This window comes from Panicum virgatum, chromosome 9N (genome assembly GCF_016808335.1).
Source record: "Panicum virgatum strain AP13 chromosome 9N, P.virgatum_v5, whole genome shotgun sequence".
Lineage (NCBI taxonomy): Eukaryota > Viridiplantae > Streptophyta > Magnoliopsida > Poales > Poaceae > Panicum > Panicum virgatum.
In genome coordinates this window covers 44,570-65,751 of record NC_053153.1, presented here as the reverse complement: position 1 = coordinate 65,751, position 21,182 = coordinate 44,570, and the positions used below count along the sequence as shown (strand labels likewise).

The 21,182-nt window shown below is 39.0% G+C and overlaps 2 protein-coding genes and 1 long non-coding RNA gene across 4 annotated transcripts; 2 read left to right on the top strand and 1 right to left on the bottom strand.

Moving 5' to 3' along the window:
* Nucleotides 1–82: 82 nt before the first annotated feature.
* LOC120689584 (kinesin-like protein KIN-14N) lies at nt 83–17,002 on the top strand. Of its 2 annotated transcripts, none has more exons than XM_039971893.1 (5): nt 83–168; nt 251–386; nt 676–785; nt 15,601–15,676; nt 16,231–17,002. In XM_039971893.1, exons 1-5 carry the CDS (start codon nt 151–153, stop codon nt 16,272–16,274), a joined length of 384 nt encoding a protein of 127 aa, XP_039827827.1. In that variant the 5' UTR covers nt 83–150; the 3' UTR covers nt 16,275–17,002. The 2 variants fall into 2 exon arrangements, with proteins under 2 accessions (XP_039827827.1, XP_039827828.1); XM_039971894.1 differs by lacking the exon at nt 16,231–17,002 and adding an exon at nt 16,157–16,204.
* Nucleotides 1,669–2,866, top strand: LOC120689585. Its single transcript, XR_005681325.1, has 2 exons — nt 1,669–2,651; nt 2,686–2,866. It is a non-coding gene; the product is annotated as an uncharacterized LOC120689585 (long non-coding RNA).
* A 436-nt stretch (nt 17,003–17,438) lies between the features above and the next one.
* On the bottom strand, nt 17,439–18,729 carry LOC120692953. The gene is made up of 2 exons (XM_039976343.1): nt 18,438–18,729; nt 17,439–18,277 (listed from the first exon to the last, which is right to left on the bottom strand). Exons 1-2 carry the CDS (start codon nt 18,727–18,729, stop codon nt 17,439–17,441), a joined length of 1,131 nt encoding a protein of 376 aa, XP_039832277.1.
* Nucleotides 18,730–21,182: the final 2,453 nt, after the last annotated feature.

Sequence of the window (21,182 nt, the reverse complement as noted above, 5' to 3'; positions counted from 1 at the left end):
GAGGAAAAGATGGTTAGAATGATTTTATCAACTTAATGTGTGCTAGTTACTTAATTTTCTTCTTACCACTCCTTCCAATACAGGGCTACATAAATGAAGTTGATTTGCTAAAAAAATCAACTTTACACGGCGGACGCCTTACGCAGCGATATGCATAACCAGCTAATGGTCTGTTTTAATACTCTTGCTATATTTTTATTATTAAAAATATCATTTTTAGTTTAAAATTGCGATTTAATTTTGAATGCAGGAATTAAAGGGAAGCATACGGGTCTTCTGCCGTGTGCGACCCATTCTTGACAAGAGCAGTAGTGAAGATGGTGCAGTCTATTGCTTGGAGAAGGGACAGTTTGTTGGCCGCCGTGTTTATCTGGAAACATCATCAGGTATTTGGGCATTTATTTGTAGCTTTTATCTATACAACACTATAACAAATGGTAGGGGGTGGCGGTGGGGGTGGGGATGGGGTGGCTGGGGATGATGGCGCTGTGACTTTTTTGAATTACGAATCGCAAACAGGGGAGGGGAGGTGACCCTGAGGATGTTGAAGGTGCCATGTCCCCTGGCTGCCAAATCCATGCTCATTATTATAGATACAAGAGTATAGTACAAATGGCACTTAACTACTTAGCTTCACAAGATATGATTGTTAAATTAATTATTATTTTTATGCAGGGGCTATAAAAGCTTTTACATGCGATCGAGTGTTCCCTCCTGGAGTTTCACAAAATGATATCTTTGTTGAAATATCAGGATTAGTGAAGAGTGCAATGGATGGCAAGAAGGTAACAATAAACTAATTGTCCTTAGCCCTGCGCTTGCTCCCTTGTCTTGCGGCCATCAAACATTCATTTTAAATATTACATAGTGTTTTCCATTTTTGCCAAAGTTCTACACAATCAAAAATTGAACAAAAAGATAGTGTGCTAAAATTTGTTTGCCTACTAGCCATTAGAGGGGAACTGTCGCTCCAAAGTACTACTAGGGTAATGCGGCGTGCCCTTGCGCGCCGATTGTGCAAAAAACACACGTAAAAGAAAAGTTTAACAGAATGCTATCGTGATTAGATAGAAAATTGCTCAAAGGTTAATGCCACCTTTTCCATCTTTTAATGTACATGGCAACATAATCAATTTCATATAATTTAATTGAGTACTATTTAAGAGATAGAATGTTATTCTATTACACAGACATGAAAGTATTTGGAATTCATGTACAAATCAGTAGCCAATGTAAACAGAAAAGGCACAATTTGTGTTGTCCCATTTGAAGGACGTGATACACTGATACATGCAACTTCATTAGAACAAGCAACAACCTAACATTTCAGTGTTCCTGATGCACTGTGCCTCCCCATGTGCAGCCACTCTGACTAAGGCAAACTTTATTAGAGGGAGCAACACCCTAAGATTTTACTCCAAATTTTCCCATGTACCCTAAGGCCTAACATCAGAATGATTGGTTAAAATCAGTCAAGAAGGCTATACATAAAATATGACAACAGAGAGAGAGAGAGAGAGAGATTAGCCATGCCTCTTATACTAGTATAATAGGGGGGAGAGAGAGAGAGAGAGAGAGAGAGAGAGAGAGAGAGAGAGATTAGCCATGCCTCTTATATTAGTATAATAGGGGGAGAGAGAGAGATTAGCCATGCCTCATATTAGTATAATAGGAAATGAAGAGGACAAAGTAATATGTGATACAGCATAGGCTACAAACAGCATGTAACTAACCTCTTTGCCAAATTGAGCTTCATTAATAACCTTCCCTTGAGGCCGCACTGCATACAGAGTTGAAGAACGTGATGAATAGATGGGTAATATACAGTTAGAATATCTGCCCTTGAATTGGCGCAAACGAATAGTAGGTATAGATGCACCAAAATGAGAATACTCATTTTTCACAGTATACATCCTTTGCTGCTCCCACCCTAAAAAATTGGCAGATTAGTGGTGAGGTCCCTGTCGATGGCATAAGCATTAATGCTTGGTGAGTAAAATACTTTTAATCTTTATGTGCGGGTATAAATGATAAGGCAGCTCATAAATTAGGAGAAAATCTAATTACAATATGAGCAAGATATTAACCTAAGCACATAGCTGAGAAGAACACTTAAATTGCTAGCCAGAGACAAATGATTAAATTGTTGGTGGAGAAGTAAGAACCTGCAAACATTATATTCCATCAGTTTAATTTGGGAACAAGGTTGTCCAACTTGTATTACGAAGTTACTTTATAGTGTTCTTTCAAGAAATGATAAAAATGACCATATGAGACAAACACAGACCAATAACTTGCACAAAATTTTATACCTACAATCCAGGATAGTTTCTAACAAACCATCAGTGCTCTTTTACTACACAGCTTGCATCAGACAGTAGATCAAAGTCGTCTTGTTTTTCTTTAAAACGAACCAATGGAAAGGCCTACCTTGATTAAATACTTTGGTCTTATTTCATATATTCAAAATCACAGGCAGCATCTGTGCTGGAGCGAGTGGAGCCATTGCTAGATATATACATCACTGTAATCCATCATATTACTTTCTCAAAATGGAACACAAAATGAAGGGTAAAAAGGTTTCATGCATGAAACTGCCCAAAAAAAAAAGTTACTATACACAACATTTGCCAAAAAGATGATCACTGAAGGTGAAAATTTTTAAACTGCATGGTTTACAACCAGATGAAGCAGCATATACAAAAATATGCATGTGTGATTCAGAAACTTATATCACAAAGATAGGTGATCCAATCTTGATTATATGCTAAGTCTTCCGATTCTAACAAAATATGTCCAGTGACAAAAATGTGCACAGGTGGAGTGGAGATCCATGGAGGAAATGAGCATTGCACACACACACACACAAAAAAGACATTCTAAATTTAAATACACTACTGCTAATTTCTTAGGTATTGACATATATTCTGATGAAGAACACAATTTCAAAGTTGTTGAAAAAACAATTCGATATCTAAAGTCTACATAGTATGCTTTGATGACCATACATTTCTGTTATACATTTGAGAGACACAAAAAGGAAAGGTAGGAAACTGAAATCCCCATTGGATACTTAAAACACCACAAAAGGAATTGGTTGCCGGTAAGGAAAAGCAATGCTCAGATTGAGACAGCATTGATGCTTTTGCAGACATGAGTAGAGTTTGATCTAAAAAAAATAGGAGAATCGAAATTAAATATGGAAAGAGCACTTGCACTATCATCTTTGTGGGTGCAAACAGGTCAACACAGAAGTTCAGACCTAAATTGCTTCCATGGAATAAAGTGATGCCATGAACATATATAAATAAAGAAAAAGATGCTATGTATCCTGCTATTGTGACAAGCAGAAGTGAGCAACTGCAGTGACACTGTTGGACGATGATGTTGCTCACTTCTCAGCTCAAGGTATCACCATGGTCCCAAAATTAGGAAACAGAATGGCCATTAGTTAATTATTAGTACGAAATGTTAAATAACATTTTAGGTGTCAGGCTATTTCATAAAGTTATCAAATTAAATTTGGATTAGCAACTATCAGTATCAAATTAATTGTCTCAGTTGCATATTTATATAGCAAAATAGAGAAAAAAAATATCCATACAATTGGAAATACAGATTCTATATAGATTATCTTAGACAAGGTCAAATCTCAAGGCCAAACTTATACCAGGGCACAAGGTATCTACAACATGATGACTGCCTTGAAACCACAATACAGTTTCAGAACCGAGCCATCACTTAAAGTAAGTTTTGCACAATTGAATAAATCACAAGCGCACCGAACAAATAGTAATAGAGATGATTTAGGTACTGGTGTACTTACCTAGATTTTCAGAATCACGAGGACCTGTTGTTCGTGCTCCTCATCAACTGTAGTGGACTGTCATGTTTCTCAGTTTCTCACTAAGGTCATATTCCATCTTTTATCCCTATACACACGTTTTGGTAAATCAACTATTTTAATTACATAAGGAAGCCTAAGCAATAAACCATGCAAGCTTCAAGTATGGAAGATACAGTTATGCACAATTAAATACCTCTGCTTCCATTGGATAAACTCATCATTTACTGCACTGAGATATCAAGGTTTTGATTGCTTACTATTTGCTGTGAATCAATTGACTTGTTATCTTACAATCTATAATTGCTTAACATACATTTGTTACAGCAGAGTTAATACTAATTCTATTTGAGGTACAATGTGTGGTAGTGGCATTCATCAAAAACATTGAAATCAGCTCATTTGTGATATTGCCTCCCACTACATATGTAGAAAATAATTTACCTATACCAAATAGAATCTAAGCAGGTCTGCTTGTGATTTTCACTAATCTAAATACAGCGACCCTATAATGTGCAGAAATTTGAAGGGAGTCATACGAACTTATTTCAAAAATAAGCATATGATCAACTAAGCATGGAAGAAGAGACCATACCTTTTTTTTCGTATCCTCCAACTATTGATTCAAAACCAGCCTCAACATAAATTGAAATCCAATGGCAGCACCTCCCCTAGAATAAGCACAACATAATAAAACTTTTGCTATTTTGGTATGGTTGTGTTGGGTCGGCTAGAAGCTTAGAGGGGAAAATGACTATACTAACCCACTCCTTCCGAGATATTGTAGTGCCACGTGTAATGACTTTTGCTATTTTGGTATGGCTGTCTGTTTATTTCCTAAGGTCGTTTCCTGCATGCTTTTATATTCTTTATTTCCTAAGGTCATTTCGAGCGTGCTTTGATATTCTTTATTTCCTAAGGTCGTTTCCAGCTTTGATATTCTTTATTTCCTAAGGTCATTTACAACATGCTTTGATATTCTTTATTTCCTAAGGTCATTTCTAGCATGCTTTGATATTCTTTATCTATGCTAATTGATATTCAACTCCAAGGCATAACTGGTTGAAAGTTTCATTAAGAGTGTGTTCTCTCTATTTTATAGGTTTGCATATTTGCTTATGGGTAGACAGGCTCTGGTAAAACATTTACCATGTTAGGTGATGTTGGAGATGATGCAAAGGGGGTGATTCCACGCGCTGAGGAAATTTTTAAGACCATTCATATTCGAGAATCTTTGGGCCTAGCTCACCATACAGTAAAGGTTAGCAAACTTTTTTAGGGTGGAGGCTTCCTTCTCCCGACCCAAGTTTCAACTATCAACCTAACAACCAAACAGCATCACAACTAAAGTTCAAAAGATCAATCACCACTTGTCCTTGTTAACATTTTTCCCAATTATCCTCTCAGATTTTTATTTGTTTGTTGTATCCAATACAGATTGATATGAGTGAAATTTATAATGAAGAAGTGCGCAATCTGAGCTCAATGGCTTCGAATGATAACGTCGTTAAAACAAAAACCCAGGCGCTTGGAGCTTTAAAGGAAGCATTGAGCAAGAGGTGAGTGTTTACAAAGGGAACAATTTTGTAGTTAACATTCATGTTAATTATTATGTAGTGTTTTCTCCATTTTTGCACAATATATAATTGAACATACGAGCATATGCTAAAATTTGGGTGCCTAGCCACTAAAGATTCCTAGAATTGGAGGTGTTCGATCAGGATTGAGTGGTTGCATAGCAATTCGTAGTCCCAAATATAATTACGACCGTATTGCGCCCTAAGCTCAACTGCATCTTGGTTTTCCATGTAAGGCTTCAAATCTGCACATCAAAGGTAGAACTAGTCCCATAATATGTGAGACAAATGGAACTTATAGGCATTATCATTTATCTTGTATAGTGTTTTAAAGGAACCATCAGCGCTACCCATGGACACCTATGCTACTCCTTAAAAACATAGGCAATATGTGTAGCGTCATCACTTTTTTTGTGACATTGTATGAAGTGTATCATTTTAGTTAGCAGTCCTAGAACAACAACAACAACATAGCCTTTTTTCCCAAGCAAATTGGGGTGGGCTAGAGATGAAATCCGAAAGAAATAAGTTCAAGGTTCAGGCACATTGATAGCTAGTCTCCAAGCGCTCCTATCCAAAGCTATCTCTTTAGAGATATTCCAATCCTTAAGGTCTCTCTTAACCAACTCATCCCACGTCAGTTTAGGTCTACCTCTACCCCTCTTTATATTATCGACCCGCTCAAGAACCCCAATACGCACCGGCGCCTCAGGAGGCTTAGCAGTCCTAGAACAAAATTCAAATATCCTTGCAAAGAATAGTTGGAACGATAAAGGTATAAACCATGGGGTTTAGAATGTGACTTAGTTTCTTTGACAAGTACTCAAGCACAATTAAGTCAATAGAAATCATCATCCATCACAAAAGGATCTGAATTGCCACCACAAGCAGCAGCTTGATCACTTTCGTCAACAGCAGTAGGTGCAATTTCACCATAGTCATCAATTTCCACATCATCAGCAAGATATTCTTTATCAGAGTTATCTTCAATGTTTTCAGCCTCCTGCAGTTCATTAGTCCTCCAAATTGGGGCAACAGCTGCTGCAGACTGCCTCCGAGCATAAATTCTGTTAATATTAGTCACATCGCCGCGGGCTGCCCTAGGAAAATTGCGACCACGATACATGTGGGATGCACCAACAGCCTCATCAACTTGTCCCCATGTAATTCTACTGCCATCATAGATTGTTTCATTATCCACATCAGCCCATTTATTGTTCCAATCAAAGTCTTCATGACACAAAGGATCAAAGTTGTTTGCTCCTTTCTCATGTCGCTTTTGGAACCTCACTGCCATCTTTCGGTTGTACTGAACATAGACCAAATCATTAAGCCTTTTATACTCTAACCTGTTTCTTTTCTTAGTATGAATCTGCAATGGTAAAAATGCAAACAAAAGATATTTTCAGCAAGCATTAATTGATAGTAGATTTTGTTTATTTCTTGAACTAGGCTAGTTAACTAATTTACATATTACTTAGACTCAAATACGCTCCAACAGCGCTCACAACCTAAAGCTGAAGCACAAAGCCCAACAACACGTTTTGCAAACCTTTGGAGCTCTACAGCTTTGCCACCATATGAGCGCCACCATTCAACTAGAACAAGTGACCAAAGAAACATTTTCAAGTTAGAAATTAGGAAAGACTAAAAAATTCAGATTGTATAGTCTGTGAATAACTTACTAGGAGACTTGATTTTGATGTTATTGATTGCAATTTTGTTGCTGAAGCTACCCCTTAGGTCCTCATATTCCAAAGATTGGTCATCAATCTTGTTTTGAAGATCCTACTCAGGCACTATTTTTGCAAGAACCTCAGTAAATTCAGACCTTAGCTTACCAGCCAAAACATCATCTGTTTTCAGGTCAAAATACTTGTTTGGGTTCAAATATAGTGCTGCCCCATATAGTGGTTGGTCCATTTGATCTTTCCAACGCTTGTCAATGATTGCCAAGATATCCTTAAGCAAGTCTGCCTTTTGGCCTAGTAGGAAAATTCTCTGTAATCTTTTTCTTTGCATATTCCATACAAAATTGAACCTCTGGCATTGCTGGCCTCTCATCACCATCAACTATCCTCAACAAAACAATAAGGGGCTGTGAAGCTCTCAGGCAGTCCTCAATTGAGACTCCTGGTCTAACAAGATCTCTACCTCATGTCTTCTCCCTCATTGCATCAAGAAGTCTCCCGTGCCAATAAATAAAGGTAGTAACTTATCTTGCACGTGCAATAGGCTTGCTGAACACTTTCATTTTGCCAATGTCCTGTAGTATAAAGTCCAAGCAATGTGCAGCACATGGTGTCCAAAACAGCGTTGGAATTCTTTACATAAGAAGCTTGCAAGCTGCCTTATAGTCAGCACCATTGTCAGTGACCACTTGAACAACCTTGTCTCTTCCAATGAGATCAATTCTTTGCTGTAGTAAATCTGCCAACATTGGTGCATCATGTACTTGACTTGATGCATCAACGGACTCCAAGAAGAAAGTTCCCTCTGGACTATTGACTAGGAAATTAAAGAGGTGACGGCCTCGCCTATCTGTCCACCCATCTAACATGAGTGTACAGCCATATTGCTTCCAACCAGCCTCATGCTTCTCCTTCAGTTTGTTGGTCTGTTCCACAGTCTTTGCAAGCAATGACACCCTCACCTCATGGTAGCTAGGAGTTTTATATCCAGGTCCATACTGTCCAATGGTCTCACACATAATCTTAAAGCTCATTGCATTGATAGCATTCAATGGTATTCCACTCTCATAGAAGAAATTGGCCACATGCATATTGACTTCATCTCTTTCTTCCTTGGTCCTGATCCTTCCCTCCACACTGTTTTGTGCAGGTCCATTCTTAGAATGACTTTTCTCAACCACTTCTTCAGATTTTTTTTCCGAAGCATGGTAATCACTGACTTCTGCTTTAGGTGGTAAAGATACAAATTTCAGAGCATATTGCTTTCTTTTGGATGCTGTCCCTGAACTTGGATGTTGCATAGTTGTACCAGATGACTTGAGTGGAACTTGGATGCTGTCCCTGAACCTGGTTCTCACTTGGTACCACTTCCACCACTTGAACACCATTATCATCATCATATAGGTTTAGCACTCTCTTTCTTCCCTTAACTAGTGCTGCTTCCATTGCAGCAGCAATTTCTGTTGTTGTCTTAAGACATTTGATAGCATCTCCATATCCACCTACAAGATGCTCCTTCAATCTCTTTATTCTAGCCTTTACTTGCGTTACACAAAGGACACACTCAACCAAATCTCTATTGCCAATTTCTGGCCAGAAGCCATACTGACATCCAGGATCATTAGACTTGGCCTTACTTTTCGGATCTGTCCTTGGATCATATTCAGCAGTACCTGAGCCATGTTGCTTGTGTTTTTCATCTATGTAAACTACAGGTGAAAATAGTTAAGTTAATTATTTGATTTGATTTTTACAGGAACAACTGTACAGTAAAAGTGGTCAGCAACCTAAACAAAGGATAGAGCTGCTCAAGAGGAAACAAAAAAAATTGAGTTTGCATTTTTACCTATTCTAACCTAGGTTTTAAAATCTAGAAACATAGTGATTCTATAAGCACATGGACGCCTAGACGACGCCTTAAAAACACAAACAATATCTAGGCTTTAAAATCTAGGGACAGAATAGTAATTTTATAATGATTGCATACTTACATAGAGAATGGAGGGTTTAGCCCAAATGCACATTTTTGTGATCTTACACTTGACATCCCTAATTCGACAATATCCATATTGTTAAATTAGAGGATAGAAAACTCAATTTTAAAAAAATATAATAAAACTAAAACACAAATGTTAAAATATCACCAACATACCTGCAGATTTGAATTTAAATTTTTTTTCTTTTAACAGTTGGGTTTTCTTAGAATCCAATGTCTCCATCTAAAAAGGAATAATAAAACTTAATTAGTAATAGACTTTTGTTATCATCATTTAAGTTTATAATGGACTGAAATGCAAAAATCTTAATCGATGACTTAATTTGAGCCGCGAATTCAAATGTTGAAGCTGTTTCTTTAGCATATGTTTTCTCCGAAACCACATTAACAAACATCAACACCTTATAATTCTTTCCAAGAGAACTCTACAAATAAAGTTAAATATAAATCATGTATAAGCACTATAAACTATATAAATTTAAATAAGAATTAACTTAACTATTTTCACATGTAGTTCTCTTGTAAGTTGGGAGTTTATGAAATTAATAAATTCAGCTCCTCTATCAATTTGACCAATAGTTGTCCCTAAATAAAGTAAATTTTTATTTATAGTCTAAAACAAAAGGATAAAAAAAATACATTAGCAAATAATATACGAGACAGCAAATAATATGAAAATAAACATATTAATATTTGTTGTCTCATATATTATTGCTAACGTATCTTTTTTTATCCTCTTGTTTTAGGCTATAAATAAAAGTTTGCTTTATTTAGGGACAACTATTGGTCAAATTGAAAGATGAGCTGAATTTATTAATTTCATAAACTCCTAACTTACAAGAGAACTACAGGTGAAAATAGTTAAGTTAATTCTTATTTAAATTTATATAGTTTATAGTGCTTATACAAGATTTATATTTAACTTTCTTTATAGATTTCTTTTGGAAAAAAATTATAAGGTGTTGATGTTTGTTAATGTGGTTTCGGAGAAAACATATGCTAAAGAAACAGCTGCAACATTTGAGTTCGCGGCTCAAATTAAGTCCTCGATTAAGGCTTTTGCATTTCAGTCCATTATGAACTTAAATTATGATAACAAAAGTCTATTACTAATTAAATTTTATTATTCCTTTTTAGATGGAGACATTGGATTCTAAGAAAACCTAGCTGTTAAAAGAAAAAGAATTTGAATTCAAATCTCTAGGTATCTTGGTGACATTTTAACATTTGTGTTTTAGTTTTATTATATTTTTTTTAAAATTAAGTTTCCTATCCTCTAATTTAACAATATGGATATTGTCGAATTAGGGATGTCAAGTGTAAGGCCACAAAAAGGTGCATTTGGGCTAAACCCTCCATTCTCTATGTAAGTATGCAATTATTATAAAATTACTATTCTGTCCCTAGATTTTAAAACCTAGATATTGCTTGTGTTTTTAAGGCGTCGTCTAGGCGTCCATGTGCTTATAGAATCACTATGTTTCTAAATTTTAAAACTTAGGTTAGAGCAGGTAAAAATGCAAACTCAATTTTTTTGGTTTCCTCTTGAGCAGCTCTATCCTCTATTTAGGTTGCTGACCACTTTTGCTATACAGTTGTTCCTGTAAAAATCAAATCAAAGAATTAACTTAACTTTTTTCACATGTAGTTTACATAGGTGAAAAACACAAGCAATATGGCTCAGGTACTGCTGAATATGATCCAAGGACAGATCCGAAAAGGAAGGCCAAGTCTAATGATCCTGGATGGCAGTATGGCTTCTGACCAGAAATTGGCAACAGAGATTCGGTTGAGTGTGTCCTTTGTGGAACGCAAGTAAAGGCTAGAATCAAGAGATTGAAGGAGCATCTTGTAGGTGGATATGGAGATGCTATCAAATATCCTAAGACGATAACAGAAATTGCTGCTGCAATGGAAGCAGCACTAGTTAAGGGAAGAAGAAGGAGAGTGCTAAACCTAGATGATGACGATGATGGTGTTCAAGTGGAGAAAGTGGTACCAAGTGAGAACCAGGTTCAGGGACAGCATCCAAGTTCCACTCAAATCATCTGGTACAACTATGCAACATCCAAATTCAGGGACAGCATCCAAAAGGAAGCAATATGCTCTGAAATTTACATCTTTACCACCTAGACCAAAAGAGCAGAAGAGGAAAGGCATTCTAAGAATGAACCTGCACAAACCAGTGTGGAGGGAAGGATCAGGACCAAGGAAGAAAGTGATGAAGTCAATATGCATGTGGCCAATTTCTTCTATGAGAGTGGAATACCATTGAATGCTATCAATGCAAGACGCTTTGAGATTAAGTGTGAGGCCATTAGACAGTATGGACCTGGATATAAACCTCCTAGCTACCATGAGGTGAGGGTGCCATTGCTTGCAAAGACTGTGGAACAGACCAACAAACTGAAAGAGAAACATGAGGCTGCTTGGAAGCAATATGGTTGTACACTCATGTCAGATGGGTGGACAGATAGGCGAGGCTGTCACCTCATTAATTTCATAGTCAATAGTCCAGAGGGAACTTTCTTCTTGGAGTCCGTTGATGCATCAAGTCAAGTACATGATGCACCAATGTTGGCAGATTTACTACAGCAAAGAATTGATCTCATTGGAAGAGACAAGGTTGTTCAAATGGTCACTGACAATGGTGCTAACTATAAGGCAGCTTGCAAGCTTCTTATGGAAAGAATTTCAACGCTGTTTTGGACACCATGTGCTGCACATTGCTTGGACTTTATACTACAGGACATTGGCAAAATGGAATATGCAAAGAAAAAGATTACAGAGAATTTTCCTACTAAGCCAAAAGCAGACTTCCTTAAGGATATCTTGGCAATCATTGACAAGAGTTGGAAAGATCAAATGGACCAACCACTATATGGGGCAGCACTATATTTGAACCCAAACAAGTATTTTGACTTGAAAACAGATGACGTTTTTGCTGGTAAGCTAAGGTCTGCATTTACTGAGGTCCTAGCAAAAATAGTGCCTGACTAGGATCTTCAAAACAAGATTGATGACCAAGCTTTGGAATATGAGGACCTAAGGGGTAGCTTCAGCAACAAAATTGCAATCAACAACATCAAAAGCAAGTCTCCTAGTAAGTTATTCACAGACTATACAATCTGAATTTTTTACTCTTTCCTAATTTGTAACTTAAAAATGTTTCTTTGGTCACTTGTTCTAGTTGAATGATGGCGCTCATATAGTGGCAAAGCTGTAGAGCTCCAAAGGTTTGCAAAACGTGTTGTTGGGCTTTGTGCTTCAGCTTTAGGTTGTGAGTGTTGTTGGAGCGTATTTGAGTCTATAAGTAATATGTAAATTAGTCAACTAGCCTAGTTCAAGAAATAAACAAAATCTACTACCAATTAATGCTTGCTGAAAATATCTTTTGTTTGCATTTTTACCATTGCAAATTCATACTAAGAAAAGAAAAAGGTTAGAACATAAAAGGCTTAATGATTTGGTCTATGTTCAATACAACCGATAGATGGCAGTGAGGTTCCAAAAGCGACATGAGAAAGGAGCATGCAGCTTTGATCCTTTATGTCATGAAGACTTTGATTGGAACAATGAATGGGTTGATGAGGATGCTGAAACAATCTATGATGGCCGTGGAATTACATGAGAACAAGTTGATGAGGCTGTTGGTGCATCTTATGTGGCACCGATACAGATAGGCGTATCAGTATCGGCCCGATACGGATAGGTGGATACGTCAAATTTCTGCAAAAGTTAAAGGCACAAAGGTGTATCGGAGTATCGGATACGGATACGCGGATACATATCGGATACATGATACAGGGTCATGTTGAAGTATCGGGGTTATAGAGGGTGCATCCCACATGTATCGTGGTCGCAATTTGCCTAGGGCAGCCCGCGGCGATGTGACTAATATTAACAGAATTTATGCTCGGAGGCAGTCTGCAGCAGCTGCTGCCCCAATTTGGAGGACTAATAAACTGCAGGAGGCTGAAGACATTGAAGATAACTCTGATGAAGAATATCTTGCTGATGATGTGGAAGTTGATGACTATGGTGAAATTGCACCTGCTGCTGTTGACGAAAGTGATCAAGCTGCTGCTTGTGGTGGCAATTCAGATCCTATTGTGATGGATGATGATTTCTATTGACTTAATGGTGCTTGAGAGTTGTGAGAGTATTTGTGCCAGACTATTTATGCACTAGTATTGTAGTATTGTGGAATGTGCTCACTGAGCACTCCAGTCTATCTTATTTAGTGGACTATCTGTTAAACTGGTTGTGTAATGGATTTATTATTTGTGGCAGTGTGCTTATGTACTTGTTATTCTTTATCTGTCCCTCAACTAAATTCTATTTTTGATGGTGCCATATTCCCTATGAAATACCTAGGTACTAACATGAATTGGCTCTCCATTGCAGTGTGTTGTTGGATGCACACTTGGGACTACAGGCTGGAGAGGAGGAGACAACACCAAGGTATGACATGCTTCCAATTCTCTAGTCTGTACTACTGTTGGAGGGCCATAAGGCGTTGCCTCGCCTTACGCCTTACTCGCTTAAGCGTAAGACGGTAGTCGGTCACCATGCCTCGCTTTATCGCCTTAAAAACATTGATCTTAATGCTATAAATACTTGAACACTAACTTTGGCCTCGGCTTGTACTTCTTTAGTAGCATCACTGTACGCCGCTTCACTACTGGCTAAATCAATAATGTTAAGAGCTCCTGCACACATTTCCATTTTCTGTCACATTAAAAAGACATTTATACTTTTTATTAAGTATAAATTTAACAAACTATTTTGATTTTGAAGTTATCACTAACCTCGTTATAAGAATATATGGATAACCTGAAAATAAAATGGCTTCGAGATGATCTTTCATTGCGTGAAGTCTTAGCAACAGCAATGATTAGATAATAAATGTGAGGAAAATACACATTTATTTTAGAAGAATGAAAGTGTATAAAAAAAGGTAACATCCATCCAAAGGAACATTTTGGTGTAAACAAGACAAATAATATGTTGCACATTGTACTACTTGTCAAAGAAACTAAGTCACATTCTAAACCCCATGGTTTATACCTTTATCGTTCCAACTATTCTTTGCAAGGATATTTGAATTTTGTTCTAGGACTGTTAACTAAAATGATACACTTCATACAATGTCAAAAAAAAGTGATGACGCTACACATATTGCCTATGTTTTTAAGGAGTAGCATAGGTGTCCATGGGTAGCGCTGATGGTTCCTTTAAAACACTATAGAAGATAAATGATAATGCCTATAAGTTCTATTTGTCTCACATATTATGTGCAGATTTGAAGCCTTACATGGAAAACCAAGATGAAGTTGAGCTTAGGGCGCAATACGGTCATAATTATATTTGGGACTACGAATTGCTATGCAACCACTCAATCCTGACTGAACACCTCCAATTCTAGGAATCTTTAGTGGCTAGGCACCCAAATTTTAGCACGTGCTCGTATGTTCAATTATATATTGTGCAAAAATGGAGAAAACACTACATAATAATTAACATGAATGTTAACTACAAAATTGTTCCCTTTGTAAACACTCACCTCTTGCTCAATGCTTCCTTTAAAGCTCCAAGCGCCTGGGTTTTTGTTTTAACGACGTTATCATTCGAAGCCATTGAGCTCACATTACGCACTTCTTCATTATAAATTTCACTCATATCAATCTGTATTGGATACAACAAATAAATAAAAATCTGAGAGGATAATTGGGAAAAATGTTAACAAGGACAAGTGGTGATTGATCTTTTGAACTTTAGTTGTGATGCTGTTTGGCTGTTAGGTTGATAGTTGAAACTTGGGTCGGCAGAAGGAAGCCTCTACCCTAAAAAAGTTTGCTAACCTTTACTGTATGGTGAGCTAGGCCCAAAGATTCTCGAATATGAATGGTCTCAAAAATTTCCTCCACAGCGCGTGGGATCACCCCCTTTGCATCATCTCCATCATCACCTAACATGGTAAATGTTTTACCAGTGTCTGCCCATAAGCAAATATGCAAACCTATAAAATAGAGAGAACACACTCTTAATGAAACTTTCAACCAGTTATGCCTTGGAGTTGAATATCAATTAGCACAGATAAAGAATATCAAAGCATGCTAGAAATGACCTTAGGAAATAAAGAATATCAAAGTATGTTGGAAATAACATTAGGAAATAAAGAATATCAAAGCTGGAAACGACCTTAGGAAATAAAGAATATCAAAGCACGCTCGAAATGACCTTAGGAAATAAAGAATATAAAAGCATGCAGGAAACGACCTTAGGAAATAAACAGACAGCCATACCAAAATAGCAAAAGTCATTACACGTGGCACTACAATATCTCGGAAGGAGTGGGTTAGTATAGTCATTTTCCCCTCTAAGCTTCTAGCCGACCCAACACAACCATACCAAAATAGTAAAAGTTTTATTATGCTTGTTATCTCGTTAATCTATACTTCAAATTGTTTCATGTTGTGCTTATTCTAGGTGAGGTGCTGCCATTGGATTTCAATTTATGTTGAGGCTGGTTTTGAATCAATAGTTGGAGGATATGAAAAAAAAGGTATGGTCTCTTCTTCCATGCTTAGTTGATCATATGCTTATTTTTGAAATAAGTTCGTATGACTCCCTTCAAATTTCTGCATATTATAGGGTTGCTGTATTTAGATTAGTGAAAATCACAAGCAGACCTGCTTAGATTCTATTTGGTATAGGTAAATTATTTTCTACATATGTAGTGGGAGGCAATATCACAAATGAGCTGATTTCAATGTTTTTTATGAATGCCACTACCACACATTGTACCTCAAATAGAATTAGTATTAACTCTGCTGTAACAAATGTATGTTAAGCAATTACAGATTGTAAGATAACAAGTCAATTGATTCACAGCAAATAGTAAGCAATCAAAACCTTGATATCTCAGTGCAGTAAATGATGAGTTTATCAATGGAAGCAGAGGTATTTAATTGTGCATAACTGGTTTATTGCTTAGGCTTCCTTATGTAATTAAAATAGTTGATTTACCAAAACGTGTGTATAGGGATAAAAGATGGAATATGACCTTAGTGAGAAACTGAGAAACATGACATTTTTGTGGTTTACATTGTTTTGCAGGGAGATGCTCAAATACGCAGAAAATGACATTAAATGGAGCATAAACGGGGTTGTGTGCAAAAGGGCCTGGGAAAAGGATCCAAAATATCACAACAGAAAATTATCTCAAATACCTTCAAGAACCTCACCATTGCGTAGAGCTCGTCGAGGCGATTCCAACGGATATATTATTTGCCTCGTTTGGAGCTCGGATGAAAAAGATATTGAAAGTACAAAATTAAAGGGAATGCTGACGTCAGCACCCCCTGGTGGGGCCCAGCAGCTAGCCGTAGTGGGGCCCAGCGGCCAGCCAGGTGGCCCACCGGCCAGTTGGGTTAGTGGCGCTGCAGCCCACCAAGGTTAGGCGGCCCAAGAAGGTTTGGGCAGTAATCCCACCTTGTGAATGAGGTTGCGCCGACCCTAAGCAAAGCCTGGAAGACACCGGAGCCGCCCGATGAGATCTATCTATGTATTTTCAGTTTTGCCCCTAAGGGCCTTCTTAGTGTTAAGTCGGTTTAGGGGTATTAGGGTCATTTAGTGAAGGGGGCTGTTTTGGCTATAAAAAGAGGAGTGGGCTGCCATAAACACTACCTCTCCCCTCACTTAGGCTAGAGACACAAGCACAAGAGCTTAAGAGAGAAAATCCTTGGAGAGGGCTCTCTAGATTTATAGGGTGCAGTCTGTAGGAACTAGAGGGAGGATGAAGGGCGGCCGTGCTAGTCTTTAGGATTAGTTTTCTGCTGTAATCTTGAACTAATTTTCATCATTAATTCAAATTACTTTGCCCCCCTAATTCCGTGCATCTCTCGTTCCTTCTATCTCGTTGGTTTTTGGGTGATTTCCCTCCTTTTTGTGTGTGATTCATGTTGAGGATGGGATAGCCCCTTTGCCGGTGTTTTGATTCATTTCTTGGCTGCCTAGTATCACATCTTTCTTGCTTAGACTTGTGACTTGGGCACCCATTTGAAGATTGGTGCCACTTTAGGTTTTGGTACCCATCTTGCATTTGGAGGACTTGGCATGAGTGACTTGGGTACCCATAGCTTGCTTGGTCTTGTCTCATCATATCTACCCAAGAACTTTGCCATTACTTTGTCACTAGATAGCCTCTTTAGCACATAGTGTGCCCCAAAGGCATATGCCTTCATGTGGCTTGGTGGTGATGGTCTTGGTGGCTTGTTGCACTCAAAGGAGAAGTGACCCGAAGTCAAGCAATCAACACACCATCTTCATTTGGGCACTTTGGGAGCGGGAGGTGGCTTGCACTTAGCCTTCATTGGTGGGAATCTAATCCCATTCTTCTCAAATTGCTTGGAATGATTTGCAAGCATCTCCGAAAACTTGTTGTTGCCCTTCACAAGTGTTTTGTACCCGGTGGAGAGGCTTTTCATCTCACTCTTGAGCTTGTCATTTTTATCCTTTAGCTTGATTATGATATTGCCCTCTTCACTAGGGTTGCTTCCATTGTTGTTCTTGCACTTGGCACACAACTTGCTTGCTTTGAGTGCATCCCCCAAGTTCTTCTTTACTTGTTGATTTTCATGAATAAGCCTTTGCTTTTCTTCTCTCAAGCACACTAGCTCAACACCCATTGTCCTCTTCATGCCAAGAATATCATCCTTTTCTTCGGTCATCTCTTTGAGACAAAGTTCTAGTTCTTCATAGCTCATCTTTCTCAAAGGGTTGACTTGTTCATCAAACTTTTCTTCCATTGATTTTTCTTTGTCACTTGAAGGCTCACAAGATTGTTGATCAATCTTCTTCTTGACTTGGCTTGTGAGCTTCCCAACGCTTGATATGGCTTGTATCTTGCTCTCAAGTGTATTGTTGGCTTCAAGGGCTTCTTTGTGTGCAAGTTGGAGCAAGTGATATCTTGTGCTCACATCTTCATGCTCTTTTCTCATATCATTGAAGCTTGTGTTGAGCTCTTCATTGGTTTCCTTCAACTCTTTGTTCTCTAAGCACAAGTCATTGTGTGACACCTTCAATTTCTTGAATGCACCATCAAGGATGTCAAAGCTCTTCTTTGAGTGGGCATGCTCCTTCAACAACTCATTTTGTTTGCTCTCTAAGAGTGAGTAGCTACCAAGTGATTACTTGTGCTCACGCTCCTCATGTATTGCCTTGAGGGTGTCATACTCTTATTGCAACTCATCAAACTTAGATTGGAGTGATGAATCATCCTGCTTGTGACTTGTTGCACTTGTTCAATAGCTCTTTCTTCTCACTCTTTAGCTTCTCAACCTTGTCGCTTTGCTTCTTGATGAGATCATTTTGATCTCTCACTAAAGTGGCAAGTTCTTTATATGAGGGAGCATCATCATCTTCCTCTTCACTTGAGCTATCATCAAATGTCTTGTGCTTGGAGCCCTTGGCCATGAGGCATGTTGGTTGACTTGGTGAAGCACTTGATGATGGAGTTGGGCTTGGAGGTGGAGGTGCATTTGAGATTGGGGAAATGGCAATGCCAACAACATCTTTGCTAGATGAGGATGCTTCACTTGAATCTTCATCGGTCATCTATTCCCCAATATATGCTTTGCCCTTCTTGGTGAAGCCTCTCTTCTTGTGATCTTTCTTGTTTTTCCATGAGCTCTTCTTCTTTTTCTTCTTCTCATCTTCATCTTCATCATCACTCTCTTCACCACTTGAGCTATGCTTTGAGTGCTTGCCATCTTTCTTGCTCTTGATAAACTTGCATTGGTGTGCAAGATGACCAAGCTCTCCACACTTGTAGCAATCTAGCTCCTCGATTGGCTTCTTCTTGGATGCAAAGAATTTGTTCTTGGAGGAGCTATACTTGATGCCCTTCTTGTTTAGCTTCTTCAAGGCACTTGTTGCTCTTCTTACTAGCAAGGCAATGTCTTTATCACTTTCTTCCTTGTCATCTTCACTAGTGTTGACCAAAATGATCTTCTTGTTGGTGGTCTTCTTTTGGGTGGCCTTGAGTGCCAAATTCTTCTCTTTGCTTGATGTGCTAGACTCATCGGGGTTGATCTCCATGTACATTTCATGAGAGTTGATCTTTCTTAGCACATTTGCTGGTGTCTCATTGGTGAAGTCGACTTGGTGGAGGAAGGTGACGATATGTGCATACTTGTCCTTCGGGAGCAAGCCAACAATCTTCCTTGCCACGTCGGCCTTTGACATTTGAGTCAAGTTGAGACCATTTAGCTCCTCTACAAGCACATTCAAGCGAGAATACATAGCATTAGCATTTTCATGAGGAAGCATTTTGAATTCATTAATTTTACGAGAGACAATATCAAAGCGTTTCTCTCTCTCGCTCTTGGTCCTTTCATGGAGCGTGCATAACTCATTCCAAATGTCATGAGCACTTTTGATTGTTCTCATGCGGTTGAAAACATCTTTGCTCAAGGCACGGAATAGAGTGTTACGAGCCTTGGCATTCCACTTCTCGTAAACTAGCTCCTCGGTTGTGGGGTTTTTCTTATCAACAAACTCGGGGAAGCTGGTTATGGCCGCGAGATGTACACTCTCGTCCACGGCTTCAAGTTAGGTCTCCATGCGTATTTTCCAATACGAGATGTCCTCACAATTGAAGACGGGAGGAGGTCCCTCACTAGACATCTTGCTCGAGACGGTGAAGTCTCAACCAATGAGCAACGAGGCTCTGATACCACTTGAAAGGATCAAGATGTCCAAGAGGGGGTGAATTGGACTCTAATCGCAAATTAAAACAATTTCAACCTATCGAACCGTCCAATTCCTCCTAGTGCCTACTTGTGTGTTCCTAGCAAGCTATACGATATCAATTGCAACCTAGCACATGCAAGAAACTACAAATTGAAATGCGGAATTTAAATTGCGGAATTTAAATATAGAGAGAGAGGTAGGGGCTCGTCGATCTTTTTGCTGAGGTATCGAGGAGTCACGACTCCCCCTAGTCCTCGTTGGAGCACCCGCGCAAGGGCTCAAGCTCCCCCTTGGTCTGCGCAAGGACAAAGCGCTCTCTAGTGGATGTCCTTCCTCGCTCCGAGACAGTGGACTCCGAACCACTCACAATGCCCGCGCAAGGGCCTTCCCTTGCGGCTTCCACAACTCCACGGGAAGCTCGCCAAGGGGTTCCGCCTCCTCAGCCGGCTAGGTGAACACCAAGAGTAACGAGCCTAGGTCTTCACGTGAACGGCCTCGCGCAAGAGTGCCTCTCTACTCAAGATCCTAGCCTAGAGCTCAATTCAAATCCTTGATCAAATGTGTATATTTGTCCCCAAAGGTGACCTTTGTGTGTAGGAGTGTTATGCTGGGTACCAAAGGTATGTTATGAGGGCTGGGGAAGCCTTTAAATAGAGCCACCACGAAAAACTAGCCATTGGGGCTAAAAAGTGTTTAAAACTGTGTGGTGGCAGTGTACACCGGATGTTATAGCTATAACGTCCGTCGTTCACTAGAAAACGTCCGTCGTTCATTAGCTCAACTCCCCCAGTTCAAAACAGTTCAAAAACTAGCCGTTAGTGTAGCACCGGACGGTATGGTGCTCACAATTTCAGCACACGGCTTTTGAATTTAATTCAAACCTATAACGGCCGTCGTTCAAAAGTTAATGTCCGTCGTTCAAAAACTATAATGGCCGTCATGATGCTCAAAAACACCCCCCCACTGTCTATAATGTCCATGGATTTGACGGACGAGACCTATATCGTCCGTCGTGCATTTTACTAAAATAGTGAGCACCGGACGGTATGGTGCTTATGCATGGTACGGTCTGGTGCTTTGTAAAGCACTGAGCCCAAGTGGCCATCTGGCTAGGCTGAGCACCGTACGGTCCGGTGCTTTGTAAAGCACTGAGCCCAGGTGGCCAATTGGCTGGGCATTTGGTGTGAGCACCGGACGGTACGGTGCTCAAGCACTGTACGGTCCGGTGCTTGTTAAAACCGTGTGCCCAGAAACTCTAAGGTTGGGGGTTGGGATGTAAACACCAGACGTACGATGTGTTCTCACCGTACTGTCCG